General features: G+C 36.9%; 9 protein-coding genes across 9 annotated transcripts; all 9 read right to left on the bottom strand.

Moving 5' to 3' along the window:
• Positions 1–199: 199 nt before the first annotated feature.
• Positions 200–2,845, bottom strand: TM35_000012710 (uncharacterized protein; the record flags this gene model as incomplete). Its single annotated transcript, XM_029020952.1, has 1 exon — positions 200–2,845. The coding sequence occupies one exon, from the start codon at positions 2,843–2,845 to the stop codon at positions 200–202; it is 2,646 nt and encodes an 881-aa protein (XP_028887460.1).
• A 1,048-nt stretch (positions 2,846–3,893) lies between these two features.
• On the bottom strand, positions 3,894–5,843 carry TM35_000012720 (uncharacterized protein; the record flags this gene model as incomplete). The annotated part of the gene is made up of 1 exon (XM_029020953.1): positions 3,894–5,843. One exon carries the CDS (start codon positions 5,841–5,843, stop codon positions 3,894–3,896), a length of 1,950 nt encoding a protein of 649 aa, XP_028887461.1.
• Positions 5,844–6,277: 434 nt separating this feature from the next.
• TM35_000012730 (uncharacterized protein) lies at positions 6,278–6,592 on the bottom strand (the record flags this gene model as incomplete). The annotated part of the gene is made up of 1 exon (XM_029020954.1): positions 6,278–6,592. The coding sequence occupies one exon, from the start codon at positions 6,590–6,592 to the stop codon at positions 6,278–6,280; it is 315 nt and encodes a 104-aa protein (XP_028887462.1).
• Positions 6,593–7,021: 429 nt separating this feature from the next.
• On the bottom strand, positions 7,022–7,996 carry TM35_000012740 (uncharacterized protein; the record flags this gene model as incomplete). The annotated part of the gene is made up of 1 exon (XM_029020955.1): positions 7,022–7,996. One exon carries the CDS (start codon positions 7,994–7,996, stop codon positions 7,022–7,024), a length of 975 nt encoding a protein of 324 aa, XP_028887463.1.
• A 474-nt stretch (positions 7,997–8,470) lies between these two features.
• Positions 8,471–9,730, bottom strand: TM35_000012750 (putative elongation initiation factor 2 alpha subunit; the record flags this gene model as incomplete). The annotated part of the gene is made up of 1 exon (XM_029020956.1): positions 8,471–9,730. The coding sequence occupies one exon, from the start codon at positions 9,728–9,730 to the stop codon at positions 8,471–8,473; it is 1,260 nt and encodes a 419-aa protein (XP_028887464.1).
• Positions 9,731–10,137: 407 nt separating this feature from the next.
• Positions 10,138–10,632, bottom strand: TM35_000012760 (ribosomal protein S19; the record flags this gene model as incomplete). The annotated part of the gene is made up of 1 exon (XM_029020957.1): positions 10,138–10,632. One exon carries the CDS (start codon positions 10,630–10,632, stop codon positions 10,138–10,140), a length of 495 nt encoding a protein of 164 aa, XP_028887465.1.
• Positions 10,633–11,162: 530 nt separating this feature from the next.
• TM35_000012770 (uncharacterized protein) lies at positions 11,163–11,600 on the bottom strand (the record flags this gene model as incomplete). Its single annotated transcript, XM_029020958.1, has 1 exon — positions 11,163–11,600. The coding sequence occupies one exon, from the start codon at positions 11,598–11,600 to the stop codon at positions 11,163–11,165; it is 438 nt and encodes a 145-aa protein (XP_028887466.1).
• A 314-nt stretch (positions 11,601–11,914) lies between these two features.
• On the bottom strand, positions 11,915–12,931 carry TM35_000012780 (uncharacterized protein; the record flags this gene model as incomplete). The annotated part of the gene is made up of 1 exon (XM_029020959.1): positions 11,915–12,931. The coding sequence occupies one exon, from the start codon at positions 12,929–12,931 to the stop codon at positions 11,915–11,917; it is 1,017 nt and encodes a 338-aa protein (XP_028887467.1).
• A 449-nt stretch (positions 12,932–13,380) lies between these two features.
• TM35_000012790 (uncharacterized protein) lies at positions 13,381–14,409 on the bottom strand (the record flags this gene model as incomplete). The annotated part of the gene is made up of 1 exon (XM_029020960.1): positions 13,381–14,409. The coding sequence occupies one exon, from the start codon at positions 14,407–14,409 to the stop codon at positions 13,381–13,383; it is 1,029 nt and encodes a 342-aa protein (XP_028887468.1).
• Positions 14,410–14,809: the final 400 nt, after the last annotated feature.

Genomic DNA, 14,809 nt, shown 5'->3' on the forward strand with positions numbered 1-14,809 from the left:
TAAATATAAACGTTAAGAATTAAAATATAAGAAACCAAAATAAAATAATAATAATAAATAAATAATACCAAAATACTACAAAACACAGAGAGAGAGACATACTTATATATAATTTTCTGGAAGGATCAAAAGAGTATTAGAGAGAAACAAATTTATTTTCTCTTGTAGAAACGCCGTACACACATTATTACTTTCATCCCTAATGAATGTTTGACGTTCCAATATCTCCTTGATACTCAACCTCAAGTGTACACATCCCTGCGTTTGGTACGAACGTAATGTTATTATCAGTATTAGCGTTTTTCTCTTTTGTTTCTTGTTGTTGCTTTCCTTCTTCTTCTTCTTGGTTATTTTCCTCTTGAAATGAATATGGTGCAAATGAAATAATTGGATTAGTTGTTTGGGTAATATCCTCTTTATTAGAATTATAACTAAAGACAACATCCGTACGCGTAGGGTTTAAAGAATAATCAATACTGTTTTCTCCATGGGAATCATCATTTGTTACCAAAGTTGAGTGATTCAACAAAGAATTAAAAGGATTTATTCCTGTTTCAAAGGGATTCAATATTTCCTTGTATTCAGGAGAAGTTATTGTTTTTACTCCTGCCGTTTCTACTACTACTACTAATGATGATGATGTTGTTCTTGCTAATGATTCCATATTAACTTCATCACTCTTACTCTTCTCATTATATAGATTTAACCTTTTCCTTTGTTCCTCTCTATCATGATTAGTCTCCAAATTCGTCTTTTCAGATGGCTGATAACTCTGATCCTCGTAGTTATTGTATGATGTTAATACATCGTCAGTTAAACGCTGTACAGAAGGGACTTCTTTTTCTTTTTTTAAAGACCCTAATGTAGTAGTAGTATTATTAGTAGTAGTTATTTTCTCAAAACCAGAATCAGCTGAAATAACATTAGGAACATCAAAACCAATAGGATCCTTAAACTTCATTTGGTTATTCTGATTACTCTCCTGTTGTTGTTGTTGCTGTTCATCCTCTTGATCTTGTTGAGAAGATGTAGCTTCTGCAACTAATCCTTTAGAGAACTGTTCTGAATTAAACAATACTGAACTCTCATCCTTATCAAGATCATCACAATTAACACCACTATTATCATAATCAAATGGCATAAGTAACTCACTTCTGTATCTTTCAGCATCTTTAAAACAACGTCTTCGAATCCTAAAACTCATATATTCTCCTAGAGAAAATTCCAACTGTCGAACGCCATCAAAGTAGTATTCTTGATTAATAATAGAAGCAAGATCAATAGGATTTGCACACTTTTCCACTTCCACTTCTCCAGTAGTAAAACGACGAATAAGTGCCATCACTAATTGAGATTTATAAGAAGGTTTACAAAGTCCATCCCGTGCTGTTTTAAAACGTGAAATAGAAACAGCACGATTTCCAATCCTTTTCTTATTCCCATTTTTACATTCAGAAGAAACAATACAGATAGAGGTTGGATTTTTAGCTATATCTAATGCTGTTAATAGGTGTTCATCCTGAGAAGGATGTAGTAAAGAGAAATCCACTGGACGTACACCTCCATCTTCTCCTACACGAATAGGTGGTGGCTTAAGAAATGGAGAACGAAAACTAAGTTCATTCGTATATGCGGTATTAGATGTAAATCCAAATGCATAAGATTCCACTATTTTTGGAACCAAATCATTTTTTGTAACTCGACTCCCTTTTGCATTCATTACATCTATAAGAACTTGATCAACTAAAATCACCATATCATGATAATTACGTAAAGGAATTGTTGTTAAGGGTGAAGATTCTTTAAGATGTGCTCTCATGGTAAAATGTAACATAACGGGTACACACTTGGCATCTGAGGGAATATGTGAAGATGTGGAATGTAAAGGTAAAGAAAATCGTTTTTGTCCTCCAAGAGCATTATAAGCTTCACTTGGATCTATACCACTACTAGTACTATTACTATTACTATTACTGGTACTAGTACAAACATATACTGCAAAAGGAACTTCACTCGTTTCATAATGATCTTGCTTTTGTGGCCGTTCTCCAGAGTTCTTTTTTTCAACTCCATCTTTTTCATGTGTAGAGTCTACACTTAACTTTGCTGATACCTTTTTTAAAAAAGCAGACATTTTGGATTTACTCTTCGCGTAGTATGCAGCGAAAGCTTCCATACTTGCACTCGTAGGTCGTTGTTCACCATCTTGAGCACGTGCAGGATCCAACACCTTTTCCTTCTTTCGACATTCAACTGTAAATATAAAGGGATGTATAGTTTTAGGAGATACCTTTGGCCGTACTCGGTCAGCAGTGTCTGTGTTGTATGCATCCAGATACTTTATATTGGAAGAGTACACCGCACGTTGATAACCGGGATCTAATGAGTGATCCACACTCTGGCCTAATAAATACCGAAAGTGTACATTAAAGCCAACTGTATTAATAGAGGACCATTGTACATCTAATGTTGGCTGTGATTGTGATAATAACGATTGGGGTTCACTTGTTATCCCATCTCCCTTCTCACTTGGTATAGTATTAACACTATTACCAGCAGTTGTTGTTGTTGTATTGCAAACATGATGGAATGCCATGGATGGTGATAGCCAACGTGTACACTGAGTGACACCATCCCGCCTCATCACAACCCGAATTTCATCCCAGTAAGAAGTTACTATAGACGGTGTTGCCGCGGCAGTGAGGGATACACTAATATCCTCCACCGTAACACAACAGGGAAACCGCTCTCCGGTAGTATTACCAGTACTGTTACTATTAGTAGTATTAGTATTATTAGTAGTAATATTGGTAGTGCCCTGTGGTGATTCGCCTGTTTGTGCCATTTTCTGCTACCGCACAATATCAATCACTCACTCACTCACTCACACACACACACAGAGACACGACTCGTGTGATGAGGAAACTGAAAGAAAACTACGTGAATGCAAGTAAGAGAGAAGGAAAGAGAGAAAGAAAGAAGAGAAGTGTACAAAAATAAAATAAAATAAAAATGAGATGGATAAAACAACAACAACAACAATAATAATAATAAGAACAACCACTATACACAACAACATAATATCTCGCCCTCAAGTCAAGATCACTTCATAAACACACACACACAGAGAGAAAAAGAAAAAGGGTGAGATATCAATAATAAAAAGAAAAAAAGGCATCACAGTTCATCGAACGATTTCACCCTCAGGGTGTGATAGAGTGTCGCCAAGCTTAAGTCCGTTAAACTGTTTAAGAAGATGACTGTGATAGTGAAACACAAAAAAACGAAAGAAGAAGGAAAAATAAAAAATAAAAATACATGAGAAGGAGTCTGAGAGAAGAGAAGTACAATCCTGAAATAAACAGCATCACAACAGACCACACCATTCAGGTAACGTAAGCAAAAAAAAGAAAAAAAAAAAATATAATAATATTTCCATCTCGAGAGTTAATAATTACACTAAAAACTGAAAAAGCCGCAACCAAGTTGGAGTTCACAAACCTTATCTTTCCCCACTCCCCCATATCCATTGTAGTTTTTTTTTTTTTTTNTTTTTTTTTTTTTTTATCTTATTATATATATATATATATATATATATATATTTATTTATTTTCTTTCTTTGCTCATATTTCGCGCGCCATCCCACTTTATAATAAGAAAAAAAAAAAGAGAAACAGAGTCGTACATTTTATATAATGAGAAATCAAGAACAATCACAACTACAATATCAACCACCAGAAAAAAAAAAAACAAAAATAATAGAAATCCCGTACGTTTTTCAAAATTATTCCACCTTTTTTTATTTTTTTAATTCTTTTTACTTATTTGCTTCTTTTCTTTTTTTCTTTTTATTTTTTCTTTTACCTGAGTGTGCTGCCTGTATTTCTGATACGCTAAGCACTTCCCATCAAAGGTGTCCGTTCCATTTCATTTGCATTTACACTATTGTGTAATCTCGTCAGCACATCATCCTTCCGTCTGCGCACCCACTGCCCGAATTCAGGAGGATTCTTTCTAAACCATCTAATAAGAGCAGCAATGAAAGCAGCAAGAAAAAACATAACGGAGAGTACGAGAAAAATCAATTCTTTTCTCTTCAACCCACCAAAATAAAATATACTCTCTAAATCATCAACAACACCCGGTTTTGTTGAAATCATCTTTTTATTCTCCACTTCTTCTTTTTCTTCTTTTTCTTCTTCTTTTCCTCCCATTTTCTCCTTCCTTCTATTATTACCTATATTCTCATTAATAACAAGATAAGATGTCATCATGCCTTGATCTTCATGTGTTAACACATGGCAATGATAGACCACCTCCCCAGTAAAAGTCGCCGCCCGCCAGCGAATAATAGTTTCTCCATCGAGAATAGGAATAGTATCCCGCACTTCTCCAGGATAAATACCATAATTCATCATGGATGTATTTTCATGTTGTCCACCTTTACGTGGGGTAAAACGGACAAAGACGAAATGATTCACATGTAGATGAAGTGGATGGGGGATATCATCCGTAGGATCACCAAATACACGGGCTTCCACCACAGCATTTAAAGGAATAACAAAACCGTTGTATTGACACATATGATTACCTTTCCGTCCTGAAAAATGTTCATGATAACATGTGGTGGAATTTTCAAGAGATGTACAGTTTGTACCTTGTCCAATAACATAGTATGGCTTTGGTGATGGAATTCCCATTTGTGAAAATGAAATATCTCGTAAAACGGTTGGTTCATCTATTCGTAAATATTTCACTTGATTATAATGAGAATGTAGAGGAAAAGTTAGTTTTTGATGTTTTCCTTTTTGACCTTCTACAGGTGATACAACTTTAATAAATAAAATTGTCTCATTTGCCTCATTAAAAACAATAGGAAGTTCCTCTTTAGGCTTTTCTACACATAGTGTTATCACATCATAGCGAGTTGCAGTTGTAAAGTAAAGCCAACGTTCTTTCAGTTCACGTGAAACATTTAATGGAATTCCATCAATGGCTGAAAGATGAAATTCACACTCTTTAGGAAGACTAATATTCAAATGACAAGATCCAGCAGCAAAAGCTAAACGAAGAATTGTGGATTGTCCTTTTACAATTTCTACAATAGGTTTATGTTGTCCATTTACAAAAAACAAATCAGATGGTAATTTCAATTCTTTACCAAGATTATCTTTTATAGTTGGATTTGAGGACATATTATTTTTAATAGCTATATCCACAGTTTGCATTGGACTTCCATCACATAAAGTAGATGTTCCCAAACGATACATGTGAATCATTAATACAATAGATGGTAATGATGAAAGTGGTTGATTTGTTGTATCATCAACAATTAATGGTCCAAATAAACCACCCATAAGTAATAAATATGATGAACCATGCGCATGTGTGTGATACCAATGTAATCCAGGAAGATGTTCTTTTGGTATATGAAGTTTATACTTTAAAGAACGTCCAGGAGTTGCGGTTTTAAAAACATCATCTTCATTCGGATCTGCATGAATTCCATGGAAATGAACATTTGTTTCGTTAACACCATGATAATTATACATGCTTTCCATTGTTTCTTCGTACATTTGTTCACCCAAGTCGTTATATAAAGTTAAAAAGAGTCTCCCTCCAGCCCTAATGTGAACAATAGGACCAGGAATAGAGGAAACACCCCCATACTCATAGAGACGACCCATGTATGTAAACACCGCACCTTTACCAAATCCACGTAAAGGAATAGAGACTTTTTTCGCACGAACTGTGAGATGCAAAAAGGTATCACCGTTAGAGGGAAATATCTCTGTCATTGGTTTCAGTTTTTCACAGGATCCTGGTATGGAAACCATCAACATGAAAAGACAAAAGAGTACCACCATTTTCAGGTACCCCTTTTCTGAGATTTATTTATACCCCTGTTTATTTATTTTTGTTCTTTTTTTTTTCTTTTTCTTTTTCTTTTGCTTTCTGTGAACCAAAATTTTTATGATAGAATTAAAAACGAAAAGAATAGAAAAAAAAAAAGAAAAGAAACCTTAAAAGTTGTATTCGTTTTCAATGGTTGTATAAGAAGTGGGGTGAAGGTGTAATGAAACACCTGCACACCAACAAAAAAAAAAAAAAAGGTATATGGAAAACCAATAGAAAAAGAAATCGAAATAGTTATCAACTAAGCATCAATGTCCTACAACGAATATAAATATATAAATATGAAGATCAATGAGGAAAAACCACACAGACACACAAACACACAACATAATTCCTAATTCCCTTCATTTTCTACTATGCACTAAACAATTGCCCTCAATCTCTCAAGTTGCTCACGTGAACATCCTGTCCATTTTGGATCCGTAATGTCAACATCGTTAGTGAGAATAAGTTGCTTATACTTGGCCTCATTTCTGCGACCAATGGGATCACGCCAGTATGGGTATCCCGCCCACCATCCGTGTTTACGCTCCGTCTCCTCTGAGCAGTGGCCCATGTGTTTCCAGAGAAACATAATGCTGAGAATACCAACAGCGGCGTGAAGTGGGTACTCCTGCGTGAACAGCTTTATCTGAAAGACCGGTAAACGGTCGCACTTCCAACGCGTGTACACCATGATGAATAAGCTGAGAACACAATACAGATATATATGTATATATAGATTGCAAATTATTATCAAAATACAAATAGAAAAGAAAAGAAGGAAATGAAGAAATGATATTGTGAAAAGAGACAAAAACNAAAAAAACAGCAATACACAAAATAAAATACAATGCGTTTTATTATTATTCTTTTTTTTTTCGCTTTAAATAGCACTAACAAATGCAGACATACACACAACAACAACAACAACAACAACAAAAAAGAAAAAAAAAAAAGAAAAAATCTACACGAGATGTTTTGCCTGAATCCTTTTTTTCCCTCTCTCTCTTTTTTTTTTTTGTTTTCTCGTCTCATACTCTTTTATTCTTCTTCTTCTGTTTGTGTTTATGTGTGTGTCTCTTTCTTCTTGAAATACATAACAAGTACATAAGATAGGAAGACTCTAATCGGTCCAAGTCATTCCATCAATGGGTGTCTCTCCACACACCATGAGTTCACTAGAAGGAGCCCAAATTCCACGTTTAAAGACACCAGTTTGAACCATTTTAGTACTTGGATAGTGCATGGTAGCACAATCATCACAGGGTCTGTTCTTTTTATTAAATAATCCTTCATAATATGTACCATCTGGGAAGATCCATTGACCTTGTGTGAACACACCATCGACCCAAGAGCCACGGTATTCATTACCTCCTACAAAATGATATGTTCCATAACCATGCTTTAATCCATTCTTCCAAGTTCCTGAAAAAATATCTCCATTCAAGTAGTAAAACATTCCCTGTCCTTCCCTTTTATTTTCAACAAACTCTCCCTTGTAGACGGTACCATCTTTATTCTTCATCAGTCCCTGCCCTGTACGCTTCCCTCGTACATAGTCCCCATGATAACATGGGTGAAATCCATACTCCAGTACCCATGCCACAATCTGTTGACTGAGTTTATACTTCTCTGCCACACTGCTAATAAATGCCTCATCTGACTGCGACTCATCTCGCCGTTGCAGTTCCTTCTCTACGATTCTATCACACTCACTTTTCCCCCTGCTGACAAACACATAGCGACCGGTGCCGTGTTTCTTTCCCTCAAAGAACTCCCCATCGTAGCGATCCCCGTTTGGGTACACCGCCCGCCCAGAGCCGGTGCGCTGCTGGAACTCATCCCGCAGCCCGGCGTAGATGCCGAGCACGCAGACGGACCGCACAAACGCCCGGGGGTACTGCAGCCCCGCCGCCTCCATCGCCTCGCAGAAGCCGTCGGCCCACGCGTCCACGTCCGCCGCCTCGCGGTCCTCCTCCGGCCGCTGCAGGTACGTCGTGTCGTACTGCGTCCACACCGCCAGCTCCGCCGTCTTGAAGCCGGTGGTCTCGTCCACCTCGTCGAGATTCACAGGGCGAAGTTTGCCAGTAGACGTCATGGCAGCGTAAATGGAAGATAAGATGGAATCTATCAATCAGGCAATGTGTGTGTGTGTGTGTAGTCGTACTAGTTCGTACAAATAGTAGGGAAACAGGAGAAAAGAAAAAAAAAAAAAAAACAATACATTACTTTATGCCAAGAAAAGGAATCCCAATAATTCACATATACACTCACAAATACACAGAGACACACAGATACTCTCACACTCCTAAACTCTCTGCCGTTTTTCTTTTTTTTTTTTTTTTCCTTTCATCATTACTTATTTAACAATAACGGACGAAATTTTTTTTTTCTTTTCTTTCTTTGATTCCTTGAAATTGTTTCATTTTTTTCTCGTCGATATATATAAATATATATATTATATATATGCTTGTATTAAAGAATCAAAAGAAGCAAAAAAAAAAAAAAAACGACGTGACCACAGAGGTGTGTAAAGAGTCTAGAAGAGCTGTCAAACACATCTTCATTCTCATCAATCCGTTTCGTCATCATCATCATCGTCATCGTCCTGATAGTCATTTCTCTCCTCTTTAGCATGTTCTTCTTCTCCAAGAGCGTAGGGACCAGACACCACTTTAAGTATTCCTCCACGTTTAGCCATCTCAATCTTCATTGTTTCAATAGCTTCCTTCATTCGAAGAATACCTTCCTCCTTTAACTCAGTCTTCGCACGCAGGCGATACTTTGGAGGTCCAACAATTGTAACAGAAATGGGAATTTGTGGTTCTTCATTTTGCTTAAAATTTCGTCCAATGAGCAAAACCTCTCGAAGAGCATTAACACCATCACATTGAAAGCATGTCATTTCAATATCTGCATGAATTGTGGTAATCTCTGTTCGCATGCTGTGTTCCAAAGTGGTAAGAAGTACTTGTTGAACCTTCTCTGGAAGTTTTAATGGTCCAAGAATTCCTTCAATATCACGGGTATGATTAAGTTCCTGCAACCAATTCCACGCATGCTTTCCAGCTTCACGACGGTAAAGTGGATAGGCAATCATTTCCATCGCCTGAGTTGCCGGAATACCACATTCATCAGCAACATGACAAACAATAGATCTCACTTCATTACCTTTAAAAAAACGTGCCTCACATTCTTTTGCTTCCTTAAGGGTTACTTGCTTTTTGGATAAATCAATGTATCCTTTGTCTTTATCAATACGAATAACCTGGGCGGCTTCACTCTTTCCTACTTTAATAACCTTACCAATGGCACGAATACGTAACCTCGTAATTTCAGTATAAGGAATAATACCTTCATGATTACCATACTCAAGAAGTTGAACAACGGCAGAAGTATCATTTACTTGAATAATTTTTACCCAAACAACATCATTCTCCTTCGGTAACTTTTCTTCATAAAAGCATACATCTCGCCCTTCCCAAGTGCTTATACCAAGGCAAGCGTCTACAAATTTCTGCTGGCGTTTATTCAGATTCTTCATCCATTGTGGCTTTTGCTTCTCTTCACCTCCAGGAGCATCAGTAGCTACTGTAGCAGCAGCTGCAGAAACAATAGAAGCTTCCATGAGAACAAGTAACTGTTTAAAATCTTCTGTATTTAACGGAACACTGAATGGTGCTGCAACAAGTAACTTCCTTCTTAACAAATTAGCATTTAGGCGGAAGAAGTCCTTTGGTACCTGGAAGTACACACCATCAGTAGTCTGACAACAACATTTAACCTTGTAATCAACCTTTTCAGGGTTTTCCACCACACCGTAAGACGTCATCCTGGATAATTAATCTAATTTAGAATAAACAAAAAAAGAAAGAAGAAAAAAAAAAATTGGAATCCAACCCTAACAAAAGATTTTTTTTTTAATATATACATAAATTAACCATTGGGACTTAACATTCCCAACATACAGAGAGTGAGTACCCTCTCATTCTTTATTTTTTTTTTTTTTTTGTTTATGTGTTTTTATTCATTCTTTGCATCTCCTCTCAACCTCCTCCTTCATCATGTTTTTTTCTTTGCTTTTTTTTTTCCTCCAGTCGATAGAGAAATAGAGAAAAAAGAAAACAAAGAAGAAGAAGAAGGTTGAGGATTGTGTCAAAGTATGAAATAAAACCAGAAATAAAATAAAAATATATTCAGATGTCTACTCCACAAATGGTTGTATACCATCCTGTACCTCTAGTTGCTCTTCTTCTCACCGAAGCGGCGCACTTGTACCTGGAAGGCGATGGAGTCGGCCACCTTGCGACCAGCCTTTGTGATGCGGTGTCCGGATTCCTCGCACTTCTCAACGAGACCCAACTTGATGAGGCTCTTGCACGCCCAGTGGAGCAGACCGCGTGAGGCGCGTGTGGTGATCTCTGGACGGCTGCCGCGGTTCTTCTTGCTGCTGAAGCGCTTGCTGAGACCGCCGTAGCCGACGCCGGGGCGCATGTACACCGCCCGCAGCACGGCGGCGCAGCGGATGTAGTACCAGTCGGGGTGCTGCGGGGCGCGTTCGCGGCCGTGGGATGTCTTGACGATCTCCACGCAGTTGGGCACGAAGAGACGGCCCTCGCGCTTGAAGTGGCGGCTGCACATCTTCACCCAGCGCCAGGCGTGCACGTCCTTCATCGTGGCACCCTTCTTCTTGCCGATGCGGCGGATCTTGGAGTTGGACACGGCAGCAACCATCGCAATAGACACCTGCAGTGAGTGAAATGGGAATAGTAATACGAGAGAGTGTGGAAAAAAAGGAGAGAGAGAGAGAGAGAGAAGAGGTAAATAATAATGGTAGTGAGAGATGGGGGGGGAAACAAATCAAAGGAAAAAAGTCAGTAGGAAGAAGAAGAAGTATGGGAAAGGGGCACACAAATGAAAAGAGTAGCGGTAATGACTCCTTTTTTTTTTTTGCCATTCACACTAGTATTACATGAAAAGGTAACCAACCACAAAAAAAAAAAAAAGAAGCAAGAAGGATACAGAAAAAAAACAACAACAATAACAACCGATACTCCAACAAACTGAACAAATACTTTTTATGTAAGATCCAAATGAGATTTTACTGGGGAAAAAAAAAACTCTAGTACTTTGGCACATGAGAAAGCACACATTCTAACAATAATAATAACAACAAAACTGAGAGAAGGGAAAAGTGGAGAGATATAACATCTTAATTCTCTCAATAATCGAAGAAACTTAAGCAAGAATTAGGAAATTTTCCTCTATTTCCGTTTTTGAGGAAGAATCAATCCATCTAATAAATCACTCCGTTGATATTTACCACGTCCCTCATTAAATTCTCTCGTAAAATCATCTTCTGAGTCGTTGAAGAAAGCCTCAATGGCATCTCTATCCGTCTGACCAAGAAAAGGACTACCACGTCCACTATCATCCATCCCTAACATCTTCGTACCTGAGATTTGTTGTTCCCGTTCGTGTTCATCTTCTTCATGTTGTTGTTGTTGTTGTTGTTGTTGTTTTTCAACTCCCATGGCTCTCTTGCGAAGAGCATCGTGTCTTTCACGCAGAGATGAAAGTTCAGCTAACAATCGTGCTCGAACTATTTCCTCCTTTGTTGTGCAGCTACTTCCACCACTGTATAAAGTCGATTCCCTAAACTCTGGTTGTTGTTGTTGATGATGTTGTTTCGAATGACGCATAAGAAACTAGAAACAAATGGAGAAAGAAGAGAAAAAAAAAAAAAGAACCGAGAATAATATAATAAATAATGAATCTTCCATTCAAAAGAATAGAAAAAAGCAAAACCACATTTATGTACTCTAATAATATTCACTTTAGTCATGATATAAACAACAACAACAACAACAACAACAACAAGCAAAATTAAAAGCCATCATATCATTATACAACAAAAATAAAACAAAACAAAAGATAATCCTTGGTAAAGAAAAATAAAAAAAAAAAAAAATAACGAAGAAAATAAAAAAATAAAGGAATTCGATACAGTAATTAGTTAATGATTATTATCCACACGCAAATTCAATTGACTGTGTAGTAAAACCATCCATAGCGAGCGTTCAGTTTTTCCCGCAAACGCAATTTCAACATGATAACCTCCCGCTTCTTTATTATACTCAAGTTGTACTGCAAATAACTGTGGAGGAGACGATACTGGTCTAATACGTTTAACTGAATGTAAAAAAATAATATGGCGACTCTGAGAGACATCATCAGCATTATCAAAAAATAATAAAGTTCCGGATTGACTAAGGACACAGTACAATCTACTCCAATGGCGAGTCACCTTTAAAGAAACATAATCTTGCCAGATAACTTTCTCTTTTTCAAGACTATGACTTGTGTCAATACGTGGACAACTAACACTTTTAGAGTTTCGATCCATAGAAGAACGTCCTCTAAAGGGATAAAAAGATGGTCGTGAAGTATTATATACATCTATACAATCATTATTCTCATCAATATTAGTAGTAGCATTAGTAGTTGTAGTATTTAATTTCACATCTGTATGTTTTGAAGGTGAAACTGATTTTTTCATATGACCTAATTCATTCTTTAGCCAAGCATCTGATATTTGATTATCGATATAATTCTCTCTCATCATTCCAATTTGTCGTCGTAATCGTTCCAACTCATTTTCATAAGAATCTGCTAACGCCAATACAACACTCTTATCAAATGGCAATTGTGTTTTCATTGCCAATAACAGTCGTTTATTCTCCTCACGCTGTTGGCGTAATTCTTCTCGAACTCTCGCCTCATCTGGAAATCTTTCTTGAGATATTTCTTTTTTGTTACTATTGTTATTACTGTTCGCTGTGGATGTGCGAAGTGCACGAATCGTGCGACGGGCATCAGCGAGATGTTCATGCGATATCCTCAACTCTACATTAGTAAGCATCAGAAGCCGACTGAGTTCACTATGGAGAGATTTAAGAATGGTAGTGAGACCTGCAGCGTGTGCGGCAATTATCTCAAACCGACCCTCTGACTCTGCATGTAGTATATTCATGTATATTTCTCTTTTTTTTCTGTTCTTCTTTCTTATATATGCATACGTTTATATGCGCGTATATATATATATTATTACTCCGTGAAAGTGTGTCTCTCGTTTTGCTAAAGCTGAAGCAAATAAAGAAAAAGAAAGGATAAATAAATAAATAAAAAAACATATAGAACACCATATATATATATATATATATATATATATATATTAATAACTGAACTACTAATGCGTAAAGTACTGAAAACAAAACAAAAGAAAGAAAAAAAGATACCCCACCCTATTTCTTTTCTTTTATTACCTTTTTGTTATTATCACCCTCAAAGTAAAGAAAAAGAAAAAAAAGGAAAATCCCATACATCTATAATGCCCTATTTCCCATATCCCATCTTGTTTATATGTATGTATTTATTTTATCTCTCTGTGTGTTGATATATTTATACACTGTGATATATATATTATGGTTGTGTGAAAATAATGTGATCGTCTTTATAGACGTGTGTGAGAGCCTTCACAGGGTTATCGCACGTTAACGCCGGTGTGAGAAACAATGGAGAGTCCTCCGCATCAAATACCCACACGCCCAGCGGTCCTTCAGGAACTTTTAAATCCAACGCCGTGTAGTCATTAGGAGTTCCCCAGACAGTACACCAACAGCCAGTGGTCATACTGTACTTACGAAGGGCATCCGCAATGTCGGGGGGAAATAAAGACTTTGTGCGAATATCAATTGGTCTAAATTGACGAAACATGTGAAATGCAGTGTTATGATTTAAACCACGTCCTTCAGGAGAGACAGTTGTATTCGTCATCATCATATTATTATTATTATTATTAGAAGAAGAAGATGATAAAGAAGAATTAAAGCTAAATGTACTGGATGTGATTTTTGCAAACTCTGATAGGTTCATCACATGACATTTTTGCTTACGTTCATTTTCCACTTCAATACTTGGAATCTTCTTATAATTATCCAATCCGCCATTAGAATGAGGTATATTACAATTAAACAATCTTTGTAACCTGTTATTTGAAAAAACAAAATATTCCATTTCCTCACGAGTAAGCCAAAATGGAGAATCATAATGACGTTCTTTTGCCAATTCCCTCATTTTACTCAGAGTACTCTCATCATTGGTTAATGCCACTCCCCTCGCAGAGAGAGCCGTTGCTGTGATGTCCACCACAACAGGAGTATCACCGCGATTAACATCTAATCTTCGCAGACGTTGTGAATGTACAAGTGTGGCTCGTGCGATCCCTGCGTGTAGTGTGTATTCCAGTTCCTCTTCTGGAATCATTACACTCCACAAGCGATGTGGTTTTACAGGGAGGAATAGTTGATGAATCTGTGGATAAGTCAGTACATATACTTTAGTATGTGAAAGTGAATCTCCTGTGTTTGTGTTTGTGGAGAGTGCGGCCTTAAGCATATCTTCTGCCCAGTAGGCCAATGGCTCCCCAAATATCGTGAGTCTCTTCTGCATTCAGTAACCCCGCATACGCAGAGAGAGAAAGAAAGAGAGAAAGAGAGGCCCCGTTAACGTTAACGTCTAAATAGTAATAAGAAAAAACACAAACAAGAAAGAAGGGGGGAAATAAAAGACGATGATATACAAAAGAAGAAGAGTATAAAACATGAGAAGGAAATAATAATAATAATAATAATAATAATAATAATAATAATAATAATAATAATAATAATAAGAGAAATAAACAAATAAAGAAAAGAGTGGATTCCTAAAAGAGAGAAGTTGGGAAGAAGAAGAAGAAAACAGAAATAAGGAATAGAAAACTAGTATTACCAGTGTAGTATTTCCTCATGAGAGAGCCTCGCGTGATGGGTCTAACAGTATCCAAACATCGCAGACAATCAAAAAAAAAAAA

The sequence above is a fragment of the Trypanosoma theileri genome, assembly GCF_002087225.1.
Source record: "Trypanosoma theileri isolate Edinburgh chromosome Unknown TM35_Tth_1_V1, whole genome shotgun sequence".
Lineage (NCBI taxonomy): Eukaryota > Euglenozoa > Kinetoplastea > Trypanosomatida > Trypanosomatidae > Trypanosoma > Trypanosoma theileri.